The sequence below is a fragment of the Ctenocephalides felis genome, unplaced genomic scaffold (genome assembly GCF_003426905.1).
Source record: "Ctenocephalides felis isolate EL2017-DRISC unplaced genomic scaffold, ASM342690v1 CF-g0.4_SCAFFOLD_00845, whole genome shotgun sequence".
Classification (NCBI taxonomy): Eukaryota; Metazoa; Arthropoda; class Insecta; order Siphonaptera; family Pulicidae; genus Ctenocephalides; species Ctenocephalides felis.
In genome coordinates, this window is record NW_020536999.1 from 4,999,058 (window position 1) to 5,026,020 (window position 26,963).

Below are 26,963 nucleotides of genomic sequence, written 5' to 3' on the forward strand. Positions count from 1 at the left end.
AAAAATTTTGACCCAAAAAATTTTGACCGAAAAAAATCTTGGTCAAAAAAATTTTGGTCTAAAAAATTTTGACCCAAAAAATTTTGACCCAAAAAAATCTTGGTCAAAAAAATTAGGGCCTAAAAAATTTTGGTCAAAAAAATTATGACCCAAAAAATTTTGGCCTAAAAAATTTTGACCCAAAAAATTTTGACCAAAAAAAATCTTGGTCAAAAAAATTTTGGCCTAAAAAATTTTGACCCAAAAAATCTCGACCCAAAAAATTTTGGCCTACAAAATTTTGACCCAAAAAAATTTTGGCCTAAAAAATTTTGGTCAAAAAAATTTTGACCCAAAAAATTTTGGCCTAAAAAATTTTGACCCAAAAAATTTTGACCCAAAAAAATCTTGGTCAAAAAAATTTTGGCCTAAAAAATTTTGGTCAAAAAATTTTGACCCAAAAATTTTGACCCAAAAAAATCTTGGTCAAAAAAATTTTGGCCTAAAAAATTTTGACCCAAAAAAATCTTGATCCAAAAAATTTTGGCCTACAAATTTTGACCCAAAAAATTTTGACTCAAAAAAATCTTGGTCAAAAAAAATTTTGACCCAAAAAATTTTGACCCAAAAAAATCTTGGTCAAAAAAATTTTGGCCTAAAAAATCTTGGTCAAAAAAATTTTGGCCTAAAAAATTTTGACCCAAAAAATCTCGACCCAAAAATTTTGGCCTACAAAATTTTGACCCAAAAAATTTTGACCCAAAAAAATTTTGGTCAAAAAAATTTTGGCCTAAAAAATTTTGGTCAAAAGAATTTTGACCCAAAAAATTTTGGCCTAAAAAATTTTGACCCAAAAAATTTTGACCCAAAAAATTTTGACCCAAAAAAATCTTGGTCAAAAAAATTTTGGCCTAAAAAATTTTGGTCAAAAAAATTTTGACCCAAAAAATTTTGACCCAAAAAAATCTTGGTCAAAAAAATTTTGGCCTAAAAAATTTTGACCCAAAAAAATCTTGATCCAAAAAATTTTGGCCTACAAAATTTTGACCGAAAAAATTTTGACTCAAAAAAATCTTGGTCAAAAAAAATTTTGACCCCAAAAATTTTGACTCAAAAAAATCTTAGTCAAAAAAATTTTGGCCTGAAAAATTTTGACCCAAAAAAAATTTGGTCAAAAAATTTTGGCCTAAAAATTTTGTCAAAAAAATTTTGACCCAAAAAATTTTGGCCTAAAAAATTTTGACCCAAAAAATTTTGACACAAAAAAATCTTGGTCAAAAAAATTTTGGTCTAAAAAATCTTGGCCTAAAAAATTTTGACCCAAAAAAATCTCGACGCAAAAAATTTTGGCCTACAAAATTTTGACCCAAAAAATTTTGACCCAAAAAAATTTTGGCTTAAAAAATTTTGGTCAAAAAAATTTTGACCCAAAAAATTTTGGCCTAAAAAATTTTGACCCAAAAAATTTTGACCCAAAAAAATCTTGGTCAAAAAAATTTTGGCCTAAAAAATTTTGGTCAAAAAAATTTTGACCCAAAAAATTTTGACCCAAAAAAATCTTGGTCAAAAAAATTTTGGCCAAAAAATTTTGACCCAAAAAAATCTTGATCCAAAAAATTTTGGCCTAAAAAATTTTGACCCAAAAATTTTGACTCAAAAAAATCTTGGTCAAAAAAATTTGACCCCAAAAATTTTGACTCAAAAAAATCTTAGTCAAAAAAATTTTGGCCTGAAAAATTTTGACCCAAAAAAATTTTGGTCAAAAAAATTTTGGCCTAAAAAATTTTGGTCAAAAAAATTTTGACCCAAAAAATTTTGGCCTAAAAAATTTTGACCCAAAAAATTTTGACCGAAAAAAATCTTGGTCAAAAAAATTTTGGTCTAAAAAATTTTGACCCAAAAAATTTTGACCCAAAAAAATCTTGGTCAAAAAAATTAGGGCCTAAAAAATTTTGGTCAAAAAAATTATGACCCAAAAAATTTTGGCCTAAAAAATTTTGACCCAAAAAATTTTGACCAAAAAAAATCTTGGTCAAAAAAATTTTGGCCTAAAAAATTTTGACCCAAAAAAATCTCGACCCAAAAAATTTTGGCCTACAAAATTTTGACCCAAAAAAATTTTGGCCTAAAAAATTTTGGTCAAAAAATTTTGACCCAAAAATTTTGGCCTAAAAAATTTTGACCCAAAAATTTTGACCCAAAAAAATCTTGGTCAAAAAAATTTTGGCCTAAAAAATTTTGGTCAAAAAAATTTTGACCCAAAAAATTTTGACCCAAAAAAATCTTGGTCAAAAAAATTTTGGCCTAAAAAATTTTTGACCCAAAAAAATCTTGATCCAAAAAATTTTGGCCTACAAAATTTTGACCCAAAAAATTTTGACTCAAAAAAATCTTGGTCAAAAAAAATTTTGACCCAAAAAATTTTGACCCAAAAAAATCTTGGTCAAAAAAATTTTGGCCTAAAAAATCTTGGTCAAAAAAATTTTGGCCTAAAAAATTTTGACCCAAAAAAATCTCGACCCAAAAAATTTTGGCCTACAAAATTTTGACCCAAAAAATTTTGACCCAAAAAAATTTGGTCAAAAAAATTTTGGCCTAAAAAATTTTGGTCAAAAAAATTTTGACCCAAAAAATTTTGGCCCAAAAATTTTGACCCAAAAATTTTGACCCAAAAAATTTTGACCCAAAAAAATCTTGGTCAAAAAAATTTTGGCCTAAAAAATTTTGGTCAAAAAAATTTTGACCCAAAAAATTTTGACCCAAAAAATCTTGGTCAAAAAAATTTTGGCCCAAAAAATTTTTGACCCAAAAAAATCTTGATCCAAAAATTTTGGCCTACAAAATTTGACCGAAAAAATTTTGACTCAAAAAAATCTTGTCAAAAAATTTTGACCCCAAAATTTTGACTCAAAAAAATCTTAGTCAAAAAAATTTTGGCCTGAAAAATTTTGACCCAAAAAAAATTTGGTCAAAAAAATTTTGGCCTAAAAAATTTTGGTCAAAAAAATTTTGACCCAAAAAATTTTGGCCTAAAAAATTTTGACCCAAAAAATTTTGACACAAAAAAATCTTGGTCAAAAAAATTTTGGTCTAAAAAATCTTGGCCTAAAAAATTTTGACCCAAAAAAATCTCGACGCAAAAAATTTTGGCCTACAAAATTTTGACCCAAAAAATTTTGACCCAAAAAAATTTTGGCTTAAAAAATTTTGGTCAAAAAAATTTTGACCCAAAAAATTTTGGCCTAAAAAATTTTGACCCAAAAAATTTTGACCCAAAAAAATCTTGGTCAAAAAAATTTTGGCCTAAAAAATTTTGGTCAAAAAAATTTTGACCCAAAAAATTTTGACCCAAAAAAATCTTGGTCAAAAAAATTTTGGCCTAAAAAATTTTGACCCAAAAAAATCTTGATCCAAAAAATTTTGGCCTACAAAATTTTGACCCAAAAAATTTTGACTCAAAAAAATCTTGGTCAAAAAAAATTTTGACCCCAAAAATTTTGACTCAAAAAAATCTTAGTCAAAAAAATTTTGGCCTGAAAAATTTTGACCCAAAAAAATTTTGGTCAAAAAAATTTTGGCCTAAAAAATTTTGGTCAAAAAAATTTTGACCCAAAAAATTTTGGCCTAAAAAATTTTGACCCAAAAAATTTTGACCCAAAAAATCTTGGTCAAAAAAATTTTGGTCTAAAAAATCTTGGCCTAAAAAATTTTGACCCAAAAAAATCTCGACCCAAAAAATTTTGGCCTACAAAATTTTGACCCAAAAAATTTTGACCGAAAAAAATTTTGGTCAAAAAAATTTTGGCCTAAAAAATTTTGGTCAAAAAAATTTTGACCCAAAAAATTTTGGTCAAAAAAATTTTGACCCAAAATATTTTGACCCAAAAAAATCTTGGTCAAAAAAATTTTGGCCTAAAAAATTTTGACCCAAAAAAATCTTGATCCAAAAAATTTTGGCCTACAAAATTTTGACCCAAAAAATTTTGACTCAAAAAAATCTTGGTCAAAAAAAATTTTGACCGCAAAAATTTTGACTCAAAAAAATCTTAGTCAAAAAAATTTTGGCCTGAAAAATTTTGACCCAAAAAAATCTTGGTCAAAAATTTTTGGTTAAAAAATTTTGTTCAAAAAAATTTTGGTCAAAAAAATTTTGAAAAAAAAATTTTGGTCAAAAAAAAATTTGCCCAAAAAATTTTGGTCAAAAAAATTCTGGTCCAAAAAATTTTGGGAAAAAAAATTTTGGTCAAAAAAATTATGCGAAAAAAATTTTGGGAAAAAATATTGACCAATATTGGACCGATATTGACCAATATTCGGAAAAAAAACTGTCAAAAAATTTTGGTCATAAAATTTGGGAAAATATTTTTGGTAAAAAAAATTTTTGGTCAAAAAAATTTTGGCCTAAAAAAATTTGGTCAAAAAAATTTTGGTCAAAAAAATTTTGGAAAAAAAATTTTGGAAAAAAAAATTTTTGGTCAAAAATTTGGGAAAAAAAATTGGCCAAAAAAATTTCGGAAAGGAAAATTTTGGACAAAAAATTTTTTGGACTGTTCTGGTAGAATAAATGATTTCAGTACGAAAAATATTCAATATCATACAAAATCTCGTCAAAATCGTTTCGATGTAATAGGGAAACAACAGTCACACTCTTACATTTGACAGCGCCATTTTAATTCAAAATTGTGACTGTTTCCCTGGTAGCATAAATGTTTTTAGTACGAAAAATATTAAATATCATACAAAATCTCGTCAGAATCGTTTCGATAGGAAAACAGTCACATTTTTACATTTGACAGCGCCATTTTAATTCAAAATTGTGACTGTTTCCCTGGTAGCATAAATGATATCAGTACGAAAAATATTCAATATCATACAAAATCTCGTCAAAATCGTTTCGATGTAATAGGGAAACAGTCACATTCAAAAAAATTTTTGGTCAAAAAATTTTTGGGAAAAAAATTTTTGGTCCAAAAAATTTTGGGAAATGAATTTTGATCAAAAAAATTTTGGAGAAAAAATTTATTGTCAAAAAAATTAGGCCCAAAAAATCTTGCAAAAAAAATTTTGGTCAAAAAAATTCTGGGAAAAAAAATTTTGGTCAAAAAAATTTTAGCCCAAAAAATTTTTGGTCAAAAAAAATTTGGCACAAAAAATCTTGGGAAAAAAATTTTGGTCCAAAAAATAATGGTCCAAAAAATTTTAGACAAAAAAATTTTGGCCCAAAAAATTTTGGTCAAAAAAATTTGGCCCAAAAAATTTTGGTCAAAAAAATTTTGGCCCAAAAAAATTTGGTCAAAAAATAATGGTCCAAAAAATTTTGGTCAAAAAAATGTTGGTCAAAAAATTTGGTCAAAAAAATTTTGGTCAAAAAAATTTTGGGAAAAAAAAATTTTTGGTCAAAAAAATTTTGGGAAAAAATTTTGGTCAAAAAAAAATGGTTCAAAAAATTTTGATCGAAAAAATTTTGGTCAAAAAAATTTTGGGAACAAAATGTTTGGTCAAAAAAATTTTTGGTCAAAAAATTTTTGGTAAAAAAAAATTTGTAAAAAAAATTTTGGTCCAAAAAATTTTGTAAAAAAAATTTTGGTCAAAAAATTTTTGGTCAAAAAAATTTGGAAAAAAATGTGAGAAAAAATTTTTGGAAAAAAAAAATTGGTGACCGAAGTTTTAATACCCGCAAAGGCACATGCATTCTATATATTTAATAGAATGTGCTATTGAAAAATGCATATGAATGAATTATGGACGCGACAATTGTCGTCGCATATGTAGTAAACTTTCAGCAGTAGGGTACAGTTTAAACAAGTCTATAATATATTCTATATATAATAAAAATCTATACAATATATTATTAATTCGATCAAATTTAAAAACTTGTATTTGCATGTACAACAATATGGATTACCTCCTAGATAAATAAGTATAAATAGATCGCTATCTCGGGCGATTTGACGTTACACTCATTTTAATTTACGAATTGATCACAACATGGCAGCACATGTACATACAGTATGTAAATTAACCCCTGGTATTACTTCTACTTTTGTACATATAATCAATATGTACAAAAAATCTGAAAAAAATGTAATATTTGAAATAAGAACAAAACATACGAAATACAAAATATATTTTCAAATATATCACAGATACATATTTTTGAAGAATTATAAACTAAACAGAAATAACTGACTACTATTAATTAAAGTATATTACAGATATATTTTTAAAGAACTACAAATTAAAGAGAAACTAGTGGGGTGTATGGCATCGTGCCTTAAGGCAAATTGCTGGAACTTCCCGTACCGTAACGAAATGTTCGAAGAATATTGAATGTTTTCAAATAGATTATTATAAATATTGTAACATTGTCTAATATTTATAAGAATTATATAAACTGAATTGCAGAGTTGAAATTATTTGTTTAAGTTATATTGGAACTTTAGACAGAATAAAAATAAAATTTGAATTATTTTCGATATATAAAAAAAACTAAAAAAAAAATTATACAATTTTTTTTTTTCAAAATCAATTATTTTATTAAGACAAGCAGAAGTTAAAGTTTTTTGAATCATTTAAATCGGACGCTTAGTTCTCGCAAAAACTGCCATTTTTTACATATTTAGCCCCGTATCTTCGAAATGGCTGGACCCGCCTTTGCCAAAAACCAATAAACACTTCTCCCAATCATTACTAATTGAATGTTTTTTAGATCATTCAAATCGGATACTCCGTTCTCTCAAAAAGTCGATTTCTATTTTCTGCACTCTTTGCTCCGTATCTCCGAAACGGTTGGACCTGTCTTCGCCAAAAGCTAATCAGCTCTTTTACCTATCAATAGGAATCGAATGTTTTTTGAACCATGTAAATCGTTTGAACCGTGCGCCCGAAAAATTGCAGACATACAAAACACACACACACACACACACACACAAACACACATCCATTTAGTTTCTGAGGTATGCCCCTTAAAAATGTTCAGAAACCTTCAAAACGTCGATAAATGCAAAAATTTTCATTTTCGATTTTTGGCCCATTACTATAACTACCCTACGGGAAGTTAAAAAGTATAGGACAGGATACTAAAAAATTTGAAACTTTTGAATTTTAGACGTAGGTACAGGACAGTGTCTACCGTATATATATATATATATATATATATATATATATATATTTATAATTCAAAAAATCCAAACCAATTCAAAACGATGTTTTCAGATCATATGCTCAATTTCAATCACACTTTTAACACTTCCCATCCGGTTATCCTTTATATCGAAAAAAATAGTGACCTTAGAAAATTTGCTGAATCCTTTTTTATTTCATTAAATTCCTCCTCTTGTGTTAATAAACGCAATTCATCCCACCTTTTACATGATAGTTATCAGATTGTTATTGATTTTATTAAAAAAACATAAAATTAATTTGCTTATCTCTTTTTATTATTTCTTACAATATTGTTTTTTTCTTGTTCTAACGTTTACATGGTTTTCTTTTTCCTTTTGATCAATTCCAGTTCAAGCACTGTTTGTTCGAGGCGTTTTCGTGCTTCGAGAATTTTGTCCTTGATGCGTCCCCTCCCATTCCTATCAATACGCCTCAGTCGAGTCTGGATGCTCGGTATGGGCGTGTTTCTCGTCTCACAATTATGTATTTTATAACTTTTAGTCAAATTAGTTTCAAATCTTTAGTTATTCATAATTTTTTCTAAAAATGGTTTTCTCTAATATGTTATTAAGTTTAATTTTTTAAAATAAATTTTTGTTGAGTGTTTTGTCCTGTGGTGTGTATAATGTTTCTCTATGCTACAATTAATTCTATATTGTTGTTTTATATTAGTAATAAAATTTCAAATTGTTGTAGTTGCTGAATGATGACACGCATCTTGTGTCGAAACGTATAAATAAAAGTATTTACACTTTATACCTTTTTTATTTCGACGAATGGGCTGCTAGTTACTTTGAAATATATTTATATATATATATATTATATATATATATATATACAGACAGTGTCGTCTGTATATATATATATATATATATATATATATATGTATATATATATATGTATATATATATATATATATATATATATATATACAGAAGAATTTATTTATTACGACCCTGTCACGTTCAGTTACCATACAAAATTCTTATTGCAATTTGACTATAGCGATAGCTTTTATATATAAAAAATAATCCCCAGTACTTTAATTTATCTTCCATGTCTAATTCCCACAATGTCACAAGGAATAGAACTATCAAAGGATCGACTTTTAAGCTTAATACTACTTTTAATTCAATTGATGGTTTTGGTATTCAACTGTTCAATTTATCACCTTTACAAATACGTCAACTAAGCAATCATAAGTTCCACAACGTTTTGATTAATTTACTAAAAGCCAACAGTTTTTTATGATATTTCTGAATATATCAATTTTGACTTCAAGATATACAGCGGTACCATCCCCTCTATATTATAAATATCTATTGTTACTAATTATATGTGATATCTTACAAATACAGCAATTTTTGGCTATAACTGAGTATTACTTAGCTGTGAAATATTTTTCTTCGTCTCTGATCTTTTTAATAATTTCTGCGAATCAATGGATATACAGGACCTCAACTTTTGAAGATGCTCTAAACGAAGACGTAATATCAAGTTTCATAAAATCAAGACACAAAATTAAATTATTTTAGCATTCCTATATTTGTATTTTATATTTGGTTGTTTTCTTATTTAATTATAAAATTGTGAATTATATATCTAATCTTATATATAAAAATGGAGATTTCGATCAAATGATTCGGTAAAACTCGAAAACGGCTAAACCGATTTGGTCAATTTTAGTCTTGAAAAATTCATGCAAATCCAGAGATGGTCGGAAAGGTGAGATATTATTTCAAAATCGCGTAAAAACTTTACGTTTTTAATTTGAAATGTTTTGTAGAAGCGTAATTTAAATAAAACAATGGACGGTGACTAATACGTCAAATGTCAAACGTTTTCGACAGATGATGTTCAATTACGTTTAATAGGATGTTTTACGTAAATATTATTTAATTATGATTAAATTGTAGGAAGTAGTTTTGTTTGTAGTTTTATTTATATACAAAAACGTTATTAAACAGGCCGCAAATGTTACTAGAGACTCAAAATATCAAATTTTTTGAAATGTTAATATGAAAATGCACTTTTTGGCATATTTTTCTCAAACACGGTGCTCTGAAAGATCCCATTTGTATAATTATATACTCATTGATATTTATAAAACATTTTCTAGGTTATATTATTTTTTATTTATGTTATTTAAATTCAGAACCTAAATTTGGAATCGATCAAAGGGACATTTGATTGAAGTCGAATAACATTTTCCCAGTTATAATTTCCCAAAATTTATCGAAGAATAGATAGTAATATATTAAGGTTCGGGGTTAAAAAGGTCTAGTAAAGTTAAGCATTTTCTAACAATAATATTTGAAAGTAGAGAAGAAAAGATGTATAATCAGCTTATAACCTTGATTCATATGACTTTGCTATCAGGAGATAAACGGTAATCTTTGTAAATCCACAATAAAAGTATTTCCTTCCGTTGGCAGTTTTTTAGAATTAGTTAAAAATGTAATTATTTTGTATAATACCTTTAAAATTAAAATAAGACATTAAACCTGTTTGCCACCTGGAATAACAAATTTTTGAAAAATGGTAAAAAAGCACATTTCTACAATGATGACAGTTTTACTGAACGTAGTCAGATAATTCTTTGTTTGAAATGTGTTATTTGTTGTGATATAATTGGTTTGATTTTTATAATATAATTAATATTTGCTCAAAGTCAAATTGGATCTTTGTGCCTCACTCTGCTCTACATATATACTTTTTATTAAATTTACTTTAATTCATCGAATGTTACTTGAAACTTTTTAAAAATCAGGTCAAAGAAGAAATACTTGATCCATATTCTATCTTTCCTCGCAGAAATTTGAAAATTTTGTATAAGCTCAGTAATATTATTTACAATTATACACAAAATACAGAATCCAAAAGGAATCTGAAAGGCTTGAAACATAATGAGTCGAAAGACCAAAAAAAGACTTGGATTGGATTATACCATGTTTTCTTTAGAAAGTGTATAAAACTTTCAGTTAACAAAATATAGACAAACTAATGTTTTTATAATACCTCATTGTATATAGCATTCAAACAACACTTATTCCTTATACACTTGAAGTACTAAATTTTTTGATTCTCTAGAAATTGTTTAGAATATACCTTACTTAGCAAAACGTTTGCCAGGTCCAGGTCAGCTAGTATATATATATATATATATATATATATATATATATATATATATATATATATATATATGCTCATTAATTATAATAATTGCCTTATTGCAATTTGACTATATATATATTATATATATATATATATATATATATATATATATATATAATATATACAATAGCTTTTATATATAAAAGTATAAGAGACTGTTTCTGCAATAAAATAATGAAAAGATTACTCACAGTAAAAAATCGTTTTGTACATACAAAATTATAAGTAGTTTTTATTTACACTTAATATGTATGTATACATATGTACTTACTATTAAAATAAGATTATATATATATATATATATATATATATATATATATATATATGTGTGTGTATATATATAAATATATTTATTTATTATATTTACATGCATATATTTAATGTCTCCTCCGCTTCGGTTTAACAGTTCCATACACCTCCAACAAGCCTCCTCGTTCCTTCTTGCGTTTCCTCTCAAAGCTTTTACCTTTAGCGTTGGACAAGCCAAAAACATTCTTACCCAATTGTTGCAAATTCTTCTCCTTTTCCAAAACAGCCTGGTTTTTCTTTTTCTCGCTTATGAGTTCTTTGTAATTCTTGTACTTGTTCTTCGGTGGTTTAGCTCCTAGTTTAATAGCAAGTTGAACTTTAGCCTCTTCTTTCTTTTTAGTATCGAATCCAGATATACCAAACTTCATTATTTCGAACCTGGCTTTTTTCATGTCGATTTCTTTACGGTCTTCTGGTACTAGTTTTATAGGAGACTCTTCGTTTGTGGTTTGTTTTTGTTTGGTTTTAGGTTTCGGGGCTTCGTATACAGTTGCATTGAATTGTGAGGATGATTTTAGTAATGATGATTTTGTTTGGATAGGTGCCAGAGGGTCCATTGGATTTTCGACTAGTTTTGATTTTCGTTTTTTATTTGCCATTTTAAACCCACTTTTATATACACACAATGAGGATATGTGTTAATTTTGATGTTCACTTTGCTTGGAAGAACTGTCACATTTTTTAGGTTATGTGTAGACATGCCTGTGTGCGAAAGAACGGTGATGAAGTTGGTTTCCATGAACATGAAGTTCTTGATATAAATTCAAATTTAAAAAATAATAAATAAATAAATATATATAAATATAAATATATGTATATATATATATATAAATGTATTCAAAATATTTATATATATAATTAACTTTTACAAATTGCTAACCTTCAAACAATCAAAGGTCACTTGACAGTTGAAACATTGGGGGCGAATCGGCGGCGGGAAATTCAAATAAACAAGTGGTTATAATTAACAATTATAATTCATAAAATAATTAATAATTCACAATTTTTATAAAATAATGTAATTACTTATGACATATTGATCAACATTTTCATGCCAAACAAAATAATTTTTTTTTTTTTTTTTTTTTTTTTTTTTTTTAATTAAATTTATTTATATATATATACATTATTTTCATATCTCAGTCAGGCAGAGTTGCCTGGTATGAGAGATTATGAAAACAGTTTTCATATACAATATAATACATAATTAGTAAGAAAAATGCAAATTTATTAAACTCTTGAATAAAATTTTTTGAAGTATCCTTTACAAAGTTCTTTCACTAACTATTTCATATATATAATGTAATTAGGAACTGTATCTTCAGTTAAAATTAAATGTGGTATAAATCTACGATGTCTTCTCTACAAAAGCATTCTTGATAATTATTTCTATCATGGCACATTTGTGATAAAGAAATGCATCTTGTATATAAATTAATAGTTTTCGATTTTCACCTGAAAATAAAAATATGGTATTAATTTACTAAACAAATGATTTTCAAAAAGCCAAGTGATTCTGTTATAATTTCTGTTATAAATAATTTGACTAATTTACTGAATTTTTATTAACAACAAAATAATATTTATAATATGAAATTCATTACATTTTAAATGAAATTATATATATATATATATATATATATATATATATATATAATATATATATATGTATATTAGAGTCCCTTTTCTATAAAGTGTTTTTTATTTTGCAGTTTGGTCGTCAGTAGAATTCTTTTTTTATTAACAATTTTATAAATTGTTTACTCGTCAATATAGTCCTTTCCCTATTCACTATTTTTTAATTTAGTTTGCTCGTCAGTAGAGTCCCTTTTTCATTTAATGTCTTTTATTTTATTTTGCTCGTCAGTGAAGTCCCTTTCCTATTTTTATTATTAGTTTGCTCGTCAGCAGATTCCCTTTTAGTTATTATTTTTTATTACACTTATTTTTTTTATTACAGTTTTTTCTTCATTGAAGTCCTTTTTCTATTTACTGCTTTTTATTTCAGTTTGCTTGTAAGTAGAGTCCCTTTTCTATTTACTGACTTTTAATTTCATTTTAAACATCAGTAAAGTCCTTTTTTCATTCAATGTTTTGAATTAGAGTCCTTTTTCTATTCAATATTTTTTATTTCAGTTTGCTCGTCAATAGAGTCCCTTTTTCATTTACTGTTTTTTATTTCAGTTTGCTTGTAAGTAGAGTCCCTTTTCTATTTTTTTTTTATAATTTTGTTTGTTTATCAGTAGAGTTTCTTTTCTATATTTTTATAATTTAGTTTGTGGTTGTCAATAGAGTTCCTTCTTCTATTTTTATTTTTATATTTTAGTTTGCTCTTTTCAGTTTTTCATTTCAGTTTGCTCGTCAGTAGAATCCCTTTTCATTTTTTTTGTAATTTTGTTTGGTTGTCAGTAGAATCCCGTTTCCATTTTTCTTTTTGTAATTTAGTGTGGTTGTCAGTAGAGTTCCTTTTCTATATTTTTAATAATTCTGTTTGGTTGTCAGTAGAGTCCCTTTTAAATTTTATTTAATATTTTAGTTTTCTCGTCAGTAGAGTCCTTTTTTGTAAAATGTTTCATATTTCAGAATGCTCGTCGGTAGAGTTCCTTTTCTGTTTACTGTCTTGTATTTTAGTTTGCTCGTCAGTAGAGTCCCTTTTCAATTATTTATCGTCTATTTTGCTCGTCAGTAGAGTTCTTTTTTATCATCTTCAAGTAGAATGCTATTTATTTGACTATTATCTGAGTTTTGATTTTTTACTTTTCACGTCGATATTCGGTTTGCTCGTCAGTAGAGTTCCTTGTAAACTCTTTATCTTTTATTTTACTCGTCAGTAGAATTATCTTGTATTTTGCTCGTCAGTAGAGTCCTTTTTCTATTTTACGTAATACATTTTACGCGTAATGCTACTGGTCTTAATGAACATACTAAAATATTGTAGGGCTGTGGATGACCAGTGGTACAATTATAAGAAATAATTTGGTTTTGGATTAATTGACACGCGCTTTTAGAAAATACTCCGTGAATATATTAAATGAATGTTCATTGTTCAATAATGTATAATATTTGAATAATATGTCGAAATTAACTAACATTTTTGGAAAATTTGTATAAAATTGAATAATCTCACAATGTAAAACCTTACAGCAACTCGGTATATTTATAAAATAATAATAAATTAATATATTGATTATTACTTGCCGTAAGGCAAAATAACACTTACAATTAGTTTCGTTCATATCAATACATTTGTAGTAAAAATATTTTACTAACGCTCACCATGCGTAGCCAAGCCTAAGCAAAAATGTATGAGAAAGCGTCGTGTTAGGTTCGGAAGACATGGCAAGTCGTCTATTAACTTGGTTTAAGGCAAAGTGCCACTTACACCTAATTATCGAAATCATTAAGCACATGGCATTAGCAATCAACAATAGTTTTTTTTTAATGTCTGGGAATTCTGATTTACTATTATCAATCAATTTATCATTCAATTGCACATTTGTTGCAGAAAAATCAATAAATTCCGCAAGTGCATTATCAATAGAACTAATTAACGATAACGATAAGAGATAACAGATTTTTTTTTGCAAAAATAGAACTGCACTCAAATTGGCACGAGGATTTATATTTAACCTTTTGGCAAGTTGCAAAATTTAACCTTGTTGTAAGTGGCATTTTGCCTTATGCCAAGTTGTATACATATACCGATTTTTGTACACAATCAATTTAATAAATAACAATTGAAATTCAAAGGTAAAATTAGTTCAACTCTAGGGGACTCTACTAACGAGCAAACAGAAGTAAAAAACAATAAATAGTAAAGAGACTCTACTGACGAGCAAACTAAAATAAAATAGTAAATAGAAAAGGGACTCTACTGACAAGCAAACTGAAATTAAAGACATCAAATAAAAAAGAGACTCTACTGACGAGCAAAATAAAGAAGGAGCCATTTTTATAGAAAAAGGACTCTACTGACGAGCAAACTGAAATAAAATACATCAAATAGAAAAAAGAACTCTACTGACGAGCAAACTAAAATAAAATAGTGAATAGAATAGGGACTCCACTGACAAGCAAACTGAAATTAAAGACATCAAATAAAAAAGAGACTCTACTGACGAGCAAACTGAAATTAAACACAGTAATTAAAAATGGGACTCTACTGACATGCAAAGTGAAATTAAAGACATCAAATAAAAAAGAGACTCTACTGACGAGCAAACTAAAATTGAAGACAGTAAATAAAAAAGAGACTCTACTGACGAGCAAACTGAAATAAAATACTTCAAATAGAAAAAGGACTCTACTGACGAGCGAACTGAAATAAAATACTTCAAATAGAAAAAGAACTCTACTGACGAGCAAACTGAAATTAAACACAGTAATTAAAAGTGGGACTCTACTGACAGACATGCAAACTGAAATAAAAAACAGTAAATCGAAAAGGAATTCTTCTGACGAGCAAACTAAGATTAAAGACAGTAAATAGAAAAAGGACTCTACTGACGAGCAAACTGAAATAAAATACATCAAAAAGAAAAAGGACTCTACTGACGAACAAACTGAAATAAAATACATCAGATAGAAAAGGGACTCTCCTGACGAGCAAACTAATTACTAACAAAAGTTAAGAATCAGTTTGCTCGTCAGTAGAGTCCCTTTCTGGCAAATTTATTATTTTCACAGACAAAGAGAATTCAATTTTTCTAAAAGAAGAACTCTACTAATTAGCATACTGAATTTGACAAAACTTAAGGCTAGATTTGCTCGTTAGTAGAGTTCTATTTTATGGTATTTGGGATAGAAATTTGAAATAAACTGTATTGACGATCAAATAAAACTTTAACGAGACGAAAGACTTAATTTGCTCGTCAGTAGTATTCCTTTTTGTGCAAATTGATATTAGCATAAAAAATTGGTTCCAGTTCTCCGACAAAAAGAACTCTACTGACGAGCAAACTAAATTTACACGCAGAAAAATAAAACATTTAATTTGCTCCTCAGAAAAATTCTATTTTATAACAATTAAAGCAGAAATTTGAAAAGAACTCTACTGACGATCCAATTGAGCTTCCACAAAACTTGAGATTAAATTTGCTCGTCAGTAGAGTTCATTTTATCAGACAAATAATTTTTATTTATATCAAAACACAACTTGCTTGTCAGTACAGTTCTTTTATGCAACAACCATGCTTAAAATTTGCTACTTATAAAAAAACTTAATATTCATTATTAAAATTAAGAAACGAACTGTACTGTCGAGCAAATCAAATATTACATATTAACAAAATTGTATTTATAAGTAAAATTTCTTACCTTCGAGTACGTTTCGAGTTTTCTAAAGCCATTTTTGAGTATACCGAGTTGTTGTAGAGTGTTGTGATGCTAGAAAAAATGTAGACAATTTAATTAGCTACAAATTTGTTAAATGCACTATTTACATACAGCAAATAGTTTAAAAGTTATGAACGCTTAAATGAAAAAATGTACTTACACGTGAAAATCATTGAGTAGTTATCGTGTAGAACGGCACCAAGAGTATTCATCATTTTCTAATTCTTTTTTTGAGTATACCGAGTTGTTGTAGAGTGATGTGATGCTAGAAAAAATTGTAGATGATTTAATTGGCTATAAATTTGTCATATACACTATTTGTATACAACAGATGGTTTAGAAGTTATGAACAATTTAATAAAAAAATGTATTTACTAGTTTAGGTTTTTCTTTAAAACATTAGTGAAATTAGTTCAAAATTTGTATAAAATTCATTTCATTTTAAGAAATACTTTTATAAGGATTGATATGAATTTATATATATATATATATATATATATATATATTAATACTAAATTTAAATTTAATAATTTATTATCAATCAAACAATTACCTTTTCTGCGTAAATTGCATTCGTCTGCAACAATCTCGAAAAGTACCTCGAGTACTTGATTCAACAAGAATTTCAGATAAAATCCAATGATTATCCAGAATTATCTACAATTAAAAAAAATTATCTTTATCTATCGATAACGAATAGCACTTGTTATATAAACCGAGTACTAAAACAACTTTTGTCCATTTTGTGTACAAGTTTTTTTGAAAAAAGTGCCAAAAAATAAAACAATTTAAAACCAAAAATGGTCTCGACGAAATTGTGTTTGCAATTTTTGATTGTTGCATTTGTCGGATATACGACAAGTGGTAAGTAGAATGATAAAAAATATAAATAATTTAATAAATAAATTTGTTCTTGTAAATCTAATTTGAAAAACTTAAATTAAGGTCTCAAATTTAAAAAAAAAATTAAACTAAATTTATATGTTCGTTTTTAAAAAATGCATAAAGTTTTGTATAACAAATTTACTTAATTTATATAAAATACTAATTATATTTCCAAATCCGTTGTATCGACTTTTGCTTCAAAATTTTTCATTCCGAGTTAAATTATTCAAAGAGACTTATTTTTATTTTCATATAATATTACTAATTATATAATACAATAAAAAAATCTTGTTTAAACGACATCTGCTTGACGACCTGTGTGTACGAGTGTCTTCTATAGATGACATTATAGAGAATTCTAATATATTGCTCTAACTTTTAGTTATTTCAGGAGTGTTATTTTATATATTTATTTATTGAATTTTTTTACGCATCAATCGTTCAAACGACATCTACTTGACGACCTGTGTGTACGAGTGTCGCTTATAGACAACTTTATGGAGAATTCAAATTAATTAGTGTATTTTTAGTTTTTTCAGGAGTGTGATTTGAATATATTTTATTATTATTAAAACAAATTTATTTTTTTAATGCGTCAGTAAAATTTGTTAGTTTGGAAAACATGTAGCATTTTATATTGCAATTTTTGAGTATACCGAGTTGTTGTAGGGTCTTGAATTATTAGAAAAAGTTGTAGACAATTTAATTGGCTACAAATTTGTCGAATGCACTAATAATATTAAACAAATGGTTTAGAAGTTATAAGCAATTGAATGAGAAAATGCACTTACGTAATAAAATCATTGAGTAGTTATCGTGAGGAACGGCACCAAGAGTATTCATCATTTTCTAATGCAATTTTTGAGCATACGGCGTTGTTGTAGAGTGTTGTGATGCTAGAAAATGTTATGGACAGTTTAATTAGTTACAAATTTGTCAAAAACACTGATTATATTAAACCAACAGTTTAAAAGTTATAGGCATTTGAATAAAAAAAGGTACTCACTATTAAAAATCATTGAGTAGTTATCGTGTGGAATTGCACCAAGAGTACTCGTCAGATTCTTTTCGATTTTTTGAGTACACCGAGTTGCTGTAGAGTATTGTGCTGTTAGAAAAAGTTAAAGATAATTTAATTAGCTACGAATTTGTCAAATGCACTAATAATATTAAACAAATAGTTTTGACGTTATGAAGCAATAATAAAAAAAAGTACGTAAGATATTTCACATATATGTAAATATGACGCCAATAGGTGATTTAATATGTCATTAGGTCATTTGTGATAAAATTTTTGCGACCAAATTTAATCCAAGGATCCAAATTTAATCCAAGGTTCCAAATTTAATACAATTTGTAAAATAAATTTATAATATTTGTCATAAAACTAATTACATACGAACAATATTAGCCGATATTAAGGGGGTTGTTCTTATTTTTTTACAAAAAATGCAAGGTATTTGTTTTTGTTTTTCTCGAAATGTATTTATCATAAAGACATGCGGTTTTTTTAAACAAAAATTACAAAATCATAGAATATTACGAAATTTTCTTTTTCTTTTTTTTCTCTGTCATTTTCTAACCAGGGGGCCTTGCAAAATCGATTTCTTTTGCGATACCACAGATAAATCCGTTGCGCATCGCCTGAAACAAAAAAAAAAAAAAAACTACGTTGAAGAAGAAGTTTGAATCCAGTCCCCCTACCAAAATGAAAGAAAAAAAGCAAAAATGAAAAAAATGGCAGCTATTTAAAAAAAAAGTGTTGAAAAAGGCGAGAAGTTTCGCAAAATTTTTTTGCGTAATGTTATCAAGTTGTTTGAGGTAGAGGGACTAGGTATTGCAGTTGTGAACAAATTAAAAAAAAATGCAAGTCGATCCGATTTGTAGTTTTTTTTTTAATTTGTGGCACCGCGTTGAAAAAAGTCAATTTGAGAAAAACGTATTTAAAGTTGTTAATATAATGTACTAAATACGCCATTTAATTTAATGTACTAAATACACCATGGTGTTCAAAGATGCTGACACATTAAAAAGGTCACGTGCATGAGGTGTTATAATGAAAAAGAGAGCAGTTGGCATACAATAGCTCCGGAGCGATGAAAAAAACGGTTTCAGAGAATCATACATATAGAGATATATATTTATCTATAACTTTGTCAAAAATATAGATATTGAGATGTTTTTTTTTTAAATAATTCTAAGGTTTTTAGCTTTCATAATATCAAAAAATCTCAATATCGAATAAAAATAAGTAAAAACCGAACAACCTCCTTAAATTACATAAATTTTTTTTTTCCAGCCCAACAATACACATGTCTAACCGATGGCGAAAAAGAAACCACAACATGCAAACTCATCAACGAATGTTACGTAATTTACAACACAAAGTCAGGTAACCACCATATTTCAACCACAGACAACCACCATATTTCAACCACCGTTTATCAAATTTTATATCCTTTACCAGGAACCACCAACTACGGTTGCCTAATCAAGATGACGAATTCCCAAAGAAACTACTGTGCCAAAAATCCACACATGTGCATAACTTGCACTGGAAATAATTGCAATACCAAAGATTTGATGAAAATGTGCATCACTTGCACCTCCAAGGAGGACGAGAGATGCACCACCGATCCTCAGCAATTGGCTAAAACTTCTGTCAGGCCTTGCAATGGTGATTGCATTACACATGTCCTTCCAGGTGGGTAAAATAGACTCTTGGTATATAAATGATTAAAAAGGGACTGTACTGAGGAGCAAAATACAAGACGAACTAGTTGGTTTAGTATTTAGCCTTGAGGCAAGTTACATGAACTTCCCGATATGTGCAATTAATCGACTTAATCAATAAAAAATAAATTAATTTATGAGTGATTAAAAGTATTAAAGACAAGGAGTATTTTCTAAAAGTAAATTTTCAGAAATCAACAATTATCATAATTGAACCAGTCTCCATAGACTTTAATAGCTTCATATGTTCATTAAAACCAAGTACAAGTCCAATTTTAATGTTAACAAACGTCAAAAAAACTACTAGAATTTTTAAAATTAAACTACTTGTTTTGAGGCCGTGATATTTCAGTAAATTCTATAAGACCATGATACATATCGTCAAAAAAAGTTTCATGAAAATCGGCTTAAATTTTTTTTTCAACAGTTAGTTACAAGAAAACGGCTCGGTAGATTTTCACCTAAAATTAATCAGTATCATTCCCAACTAATATCTTTCGAACAGTTTTTGATTTTTTAAAATAGATTCGGTAGTATGAGCTTAAATGTGAACGAAGTATTTAACAATTTTTTCAAATTACAAAGAAACGGCTTAGCAGATCGTCGCACAAAACTGACGAACAATAGTCCTCATCGAGTTACATCAAATGGCTTTTAAATTTATGAAATCGGTTCAGGCGTTTTTGAAAACACGTCGATGAAAGGTCTAATTTTGACAAATGCCAAAAAAACGATACCAATTTTTGCAAATTTTGACGAATTTTTAAAGTTAAACCAATTGTCGTAAAGCCGTAATATTTTAGTATGATCTAGAAAACTATGGTATCTACCGTCAAAAAAATAATAATAAAAATCGGACGAAATTTTTTTCACTTTTCTGCTATTTACTAAGAAACGGCTTGGCTGATCGTCACGCTAAATTGATAAACGCTAGTCCTCATCGAGATACATCGAATGGCTTTTAAATTTTTGAAATCGGTCCAACCGTTTCTGAGAAAACGTCGATTACGGCAAAGAATCTGTTCACACACACACACACAAACACATACTTTTTCCAAATGTTGGTCTCATTCGATTCAGAATAGCTTGAAACGTCGAGAAAACAAAATTAGCATAATCGGATTTTTTTATGAAAACGTAAACTTCTCCTTCGGGAAGTTAATAAGTAAAAAGGGACTCTACTGACGAGCAAACTAATTATGATCAAAACTTGAACAGTTTGCTCGTTAGTAGAGTCCACTTCTGTGGAATTGATTGTACTAAAAATTGACACCAACTAGCTGTAAGTGAAATTCTGTCTTAAGGCAATTGGGGCATCGTGCCTTAAGGCAAATTGCTCGAACTTCCCGTATCAAAAATTATTATTTTTTCAAGAACGATTAACATCTTAAAAAAAAAATTACTTCGAAAAAATTAGATTTCTGAGAAACTATAAATTGGACAAAAAATTACTTTTTTTTGACAAAATTTTTTTTCAAAAAAAAAATTTTATTTTAATTTTTTTTTTTTAATTTTTTTTTTATTTTGACATATTTTGGAAGATTTGCACTTTTTTTTAAAGCAATCGTACTGCTTTAACTGCATAAAGACAAAATATAAAGCGCGTAAGCGCCGCATCGCTGTCTAACGGATAAACATTGGAACGGAACCCATAGGAATGTAAACAAAATTTATACTCATTGTTAAAATCTCTATAAAATATCTGATAATTTGATGTGCATATGTCTAATGATCAATTTTGACCGCTAAATGGCATTTTTTTTACTTTTTTCGTTAGATCTCCGAAACAGCTAGACCTACCCTCATGAAAATTTGATCAATTCTTCATCTTGTCAATACAAGTGAAATGTTTTTTTGAATTATTCAAATCGGACGCTCCGTTCTCTTAAAAACTGAGTTACCGTTTTCGGCACTTTTTGCCCCGTATCTTCGGAACGGCTAGACCTGCCTTCGCCAAAAACTAATCAGCACGTCTCCTTATCAATACGAATCGAATGTTTTTTGAATTATTCAAATCGGTTGATCCGTGTTCCCGAAATCGTCGACGAAAATTTGTATCCGAACATACATACACACACGCACATACATACATACATACACACACACACACACACACACACACACACACATACATCCATTTTTTCTAAGGTGTGCTAAAATGTTCAGAAACCTTTGAAACGTAAAGATATATAAAAATTTTCATTTTCGATTTTTTTGCGATTACTATAACTTGACCTACGGGAAGTTAATAATTATTATTACTTTTAACATTATTAAAAAAACGAACTGTACTGATGAGCAAATTAAATATTAACAAAATTGGATTTAAGTAAAATTTATTATCTTCAAGGACGTTTTGAGTTTTCTAAAGCCATTTTCGAGTATACCGAGTTGTTGTAGAGTGTTGGAATGTTAGAAAAAGTTGTAGATAATTTAATTTACTATAAATTTGTTAAAAACACTATTTATATACAATACCTGGTTTAGAAGTTATGAACGATTAAATGAAAAAATGTACGTACTCATTGAAATCATTGAATAGTTATCGTGTGGAATTGTACCAAGAGTATTCGTCATTTTGTAATGCAATTTTTGAGTATACCAGGTTGGTGTAGAGTCCTCTGATGTTAGAAAATATTGTAGATAATTTAATTAGCTACAAATTTATTAAAATACTATTCATATACAGCAAATAGTTTAGAAGTTATGAAGAATTGAATAAAAAAATGTACTTACTCATAAAAATCGTTGACTAGTTATCGTGTGGACTTGTACCAAGAGTATTCATCATTTTCTAATGACATTTTTGAGTATACCGAGTTGGTGTAGAGTGTTGTCATTTCAGAAAATGTTATAGATAATTTAATTTACTATAAATTTGTTGAAAACACTATTTATATATAGCACCTGGTTTAGAAGTTATGAAGGATTGAATAAAAAAATGTACTTACTCATAAAAATCGTTGACTAGTTATCGTGTGGACTTGTACCAAGAGTATTCATCATTTTCTAATGCTATTTTCGAGTATACCGAGTTGTTGTAGGGTGTTGTAATGTTAGAAAATGTTGTAGATAATTTAATTAGCTTCAAATTTGTCATATACACTATTCATATACAACAGATGGTTTAAAAATTATGTACGATTAAATGAAAAAATATCAACTAACCATTCTTGATTGGTGGGTAAAAGTGAGTAACATAATTGTTTTTTCCCCAGATGGTACAAATACAAGGGGTTGTATGAAACCAACTGATGACTGTGATGATATGAAATGCCAGGAGTGCAAAGGTAACCTTTGTAATGTCGATGTTTTCCCAAGAAATCGCAGGGTTTGCAACGCTAAAGATGATGCCAAGGAAGTTTGTCTCAAGCCACAAGATACTTGTTTGAGTATTTTAAATGCACAAGGTAAGGGTAAAAAATTTTTGGTTGTTATTTTTCCCTTTCGACACAAAGGTCAAATTCTACTTTTACTGTAAAAATCAAAATTACTTTCATACTATGTTCAGTAAAATACCCAACACTCTAGATTATTTTTTAAAATAAATGATTAAAAAGGGACTGTACTGACGAGCAAAATGTTTTTTTGATGTGAGATGAAAAAGGACTCTACTGACGAGCAAACTAAATATTGATTTAAAATATAAAAAAGAACTCTACTGAAAAGCAAATTTAAATTGCAGACTAAATAGTTAAAAAGGGACTCTACTGACGAGCAAATATAATTCTGATTTAAGATAAAGAAGGACTCTACTGACGAGCAAATTTAATGTTGATTTAAGGTAAAAAAGGACTGTACTGACGAGCAAATTTAACTCTGATTTAAGATAAAATTATTAAAAATAAAAAATAAATAAAAAGGAACTCTACTGACAAGCAAACTTCAAATGCAAACTAAATAGTTAAAATAAAAAGGACTCTACTGACGAGCAAATTTAATTTAGATTTAGAAAATAAAAAGGGACTCTACTGACGTGCAAATTTAAATTACAGACTAAATCGTTAAAAAAAGGACTCTAATAACTAACAAACTTAATACTGATTTAAGATAAAAAAAGACTTTACTGACGAGCAAAGTAAATGATAAAAACGGACTCTAAAGACAAGCAAATTTTTTTCTGATTTAAGATAAAAAAGGATTGTACTGACCAGCAAACTGAAATTGAGAACAAAATGGTTAAAAAAAGAACTCTACTGACGAGCAAATTCATTTCTGATGTCAAGGATAAAAAAGGGACTCTACTGACAAGCAAATTTAAATCAAACTAAATAGAAAAAAACCCTACTGATGAGCAATATCATTTCTGATTTAGAAAACAAAAAGGGACTCTACTTACGAGCAAAGTAAAAAATAAAAAAGGGACTCTACTGACGATCAAATTTAATTCTGATTTATGACAAAAAAGGACTCTACTGACGAGCAAAGTTAAATTGCAAACTAAATAGCAAAAGAGAACTCTACTGACGAGCAAATTTAATTCTGATTTAAAATAAGAAAGGACTCTACTGACGAGCAAATTCAATTTTGATTTAAGATAAAAAGAAACTTTACTAACGAGCAAACTTAATACTGATTTAAAATAAAAAAGGACTCTACTGACGAGCAAACTTTAATTGCAAACTAAATGATGAAAAAGGGACTCTTCTGAGTTCAACATTGTATTGTTTTTTGCTAGAACAATAAGATGATTTGTATTAAAAGAATGTTTAAGATTGAATAAAAAAATTGAGTAATAAATATTTATATCGATTCATTATTTTAAAAATTTATTGGTCAAAAATCGTCTTTCTCTCTCATACATACAACCTTTTTCCAAATTTGGTCTAATTCGATTCAGAATGACTTGAAACGCCAAGAACACAAAATCAGCAAATCTTTCTACCAAATTCTCATTTGTTACGTTAAAAATAATCCTCTATCCTCTATCTTTTACCCAGGTGATGCCATAAAATTAGGGTGCACCAGCAACCTGTTCAAGAACCAGAATCTGAAAAAAATGTGCGAGAAAAAACCAGAACGTTGCCCAACTTGTGACAAAAACGAATGCAATGGTGATGCCAAAAAACACGAATGTGTTTCTTGTGATGAAAATGATGAAAATTGCCTTGACGACCCTGAAAAAGTCGAGACGAAGACCAAATGCATGGGCAAATGCTACTTAGATATTGACGGAGGTAATAATTGTCAGAGATAATAATCTTATTTGTCTTATCCAAGACTAGGGTTTATACAGAAACCGACATTTCAGAAAACCGGTTTTCGAATTTTAATTTTACTAAAAACCGGTTTTCGAATTTCATATGAAAAATAAATTTTTGCTCGAATATTCTGTAATTTATCCGCAAATTTAGTGTAATTTAGAGCAGTATTTGACTCAATTTATTTATTGTTTAATTTTATGGATAGTAAAATTATTTTAATTTTAATTAGTAGAACTTAAGATTAATAGTTTATCTTGATTAAATAACTTTGAAAATAATTATTCGTTATTCATACATCATTATCACATACAAGAATGAAAATAAATTTATGATAGTGAAAGCAAAGTTTTAGAATAAATGAAAATAATACATTTTTAAATAAAAAAATTCATTAAATTAAAAAAAAATAGTAGATACATTTTGATACATACTTGTAAATATCAATTTTAGTTTTAAAAACAATTAAGCTAAACTCGGGTATTGTCTGTTCGGAGCAATTTTATTTAATTAATTTTAAACATTCAAATTGTTTTTTTGTTTAATAAAATATGATTTCAAAAACTGAGAACGTCTATCGAATTGCTACTTAGACGTGTCCTTTGTTTACTCACAAAATTTTCTGAAATAGAAAATACTCTCATACTTGCGACCAAATTATGCTTAATTGTTTTTAAAGCCCGATATAATAATTCTAAGTTTTTTGTTCTTCAATTTGAGGCTTCTGGGGTTTAAAACTCTTTTTTTTAAGTTTGAGTAGAGGAAGTTACTTCTTCTAGAAGAAGTCACACTGATTTAAATTAATATAAATACTGGTATAAAAATCTAAATTAATATGTACAAAACCTTTCTGGGAACCATTGCATACTGATAAAATATCAAATGCTATTGAACCGATATGGTTTCAAGAATCAAAACGCTTTCATCTATCTTTTATATTTAGCTATAATGTCATTTTTCATTTATACAGTGAAAACCGACTTTTTTCACTAAAAAACCGGTTTTCGAATTCCCTAATTTTCGCCAAAAAACCGGTTTTTGAAAACCGACAAACCCTATCCAAGACTCACGAATATGGTTCTTTTCCCAGATAAAGTGAAGAGAGGCTGCACCGACACCTACAAATGCGATAAGGAAACTTGTCTGGAATGCGAGGAAGAGATTTGCACGAGCGAAATGTGCTATGCGTAAATTGTTTAAATAATTTTTGCAATTTTTAAGTGAGTTTTAAATAAAATTTATCAATTAAATATTGAGTTTTATTTATATAAATCTAAAATAGCATGAGGTAATATTTAACTTCCCGTAGGGTAGTTATAGTAATGGACCGAAAATAGAAAATGAAAATTTTTGCATTTCTCGACGTTTTGAAGATTTCTGAACATTTTACTGACATACCTCAGAAAAAATGAATGTGTGTGTGTGCGTGTGTTTTGTATGTCCGCATTTTGTCGTTCACGTTTTCGGGCGCACGGATCAACCGATTTGAATGGTTTGAAAAACATTAGATTCCTATTATTAGGGAGATGTGCTGATTAGTTTTTGGCAAAGGCAGGTCCAGCCGTTGCGGAGATAGGGAGCAAAGAGTGCAGAAAATAGAAATCGATTTTTTGAGATAACGAATCATCCAATTTGTATGATCCAAAAAACATTCAGTTCGTAATGACGAGGAAAAGTGGTTATTAGTTTTTGGCAAAGGTAGGCCCAGCGGTTTCGGAGATACCGAGCTAAATATTAAAAAAATGGCAGTTTTTGAGAGCCAAAAATGATCATTAGACATGTACATCGTATTATCAGATATTTTATGAAGATTATAATGAAAAGTACAATTTAAATGGGTTCCGTACCAATGTAAGTTAGACGACTACGCGGCGCTTACGCGCTTTGATATTTCGACTCTAAATCAGCTATGCAGCGTGCTAAAAAAATGTTCAAAATCTTCAAAAAAAAATCTCAATATTAAAAAAATCAAATTTTTTAAAAAAGTAAAATATTTTTAAAAAAATCAAAATTTCTTAAATATCTAATTTTTTCAAAGTTTTGCGAAGTTTTGTTCAATAATTTAGTTTTCGGTACGAGAGGTTCTAGCGATTTGCCTTAAGCCACGATACCATTCATCACTAGTTTTATTATATTTTTATTTTTGTTTTTTAATTAAACGTTTTAGCAATCTTGTAATTTTAT

General features: G+C 27.9%; 2 protein-coding genes and 1 long non-coding RNA gene across 4 annotated transcripts in view; 1 reads left to right on the top strand and 2 right to left on the bottom strand.

Moving 5' to 3' along the window:
* Nucleotides 1-26,029, top strand: part of LOC113363732 — a 35,741-nt gene extending 9,712 nt beyond the window's left edge. The window contains exons 1-6 of one of the 2 annotated variants that reach the window (XM_026606216.1): nt 16,708-16,824; nt 19,145-19,237; nt 19,313-19,549; nt 22,797-22,988; nt 24,519-24,755; nt 25,870-26,029. In XM_026606216.1, the coding sequence (XP_026462001.1) occupies nt 16,761-16,824; nt 19,145-19,237; nt 19,313-19,549; nt 22,797-22,988; nt 24,519-24,755; nt 25,870-25,970 (924 nt within the window). In that variant the 5' untranslated portion in view covers nt 16,708-16,760 and the 3' untranslated portion in view covers nt 25,971-26,029. Of the gene's footprint in view, nt 1-16,707; nt 16,825-19,144; nt 19,238-19,312; nt 19,550-22,796; nt 22,989-24,518; nt 24,756-25,869 lie in introns of those variants that run through there. The other variant, XM_026606217.1, reaches the window with a different exon arrangement.
* LOC113363734 (uncharacterized protein C1orf131 homolog) lies at nt 10,651-11,338 on the bottom strand. The gene has a single exon (XM_026606219.1). The coding sequence runs from the start codon at nt 11,223-11,225 to the stop codon at nt 10,695-10,697; it is 531 nt and encodes a 176-aa protein (XP_026462004.1). The 5' UTR covers nt 11,226-11,338; the 3' UTR covers nt 10,651-10,694.
* Nucleotides 11,967-17,766, bottom strand: LOC113363736. The gene is made up of 5 exons (XR_003365953.1): nt 17,637-17,766; nt 16,514-16,617; nt 16,121-16,225; nt 15,943-16,011; nt 11,967-12,081 (listed from the first exon to the last, which is right to left on the bottom strand). It is a non-coding gene; the product is annotated as an uncharacterized LOC113363736 (long non-coding RNA).
* Nucleotides 26,030-26,963: the final 934 nt, after the last annotated feature.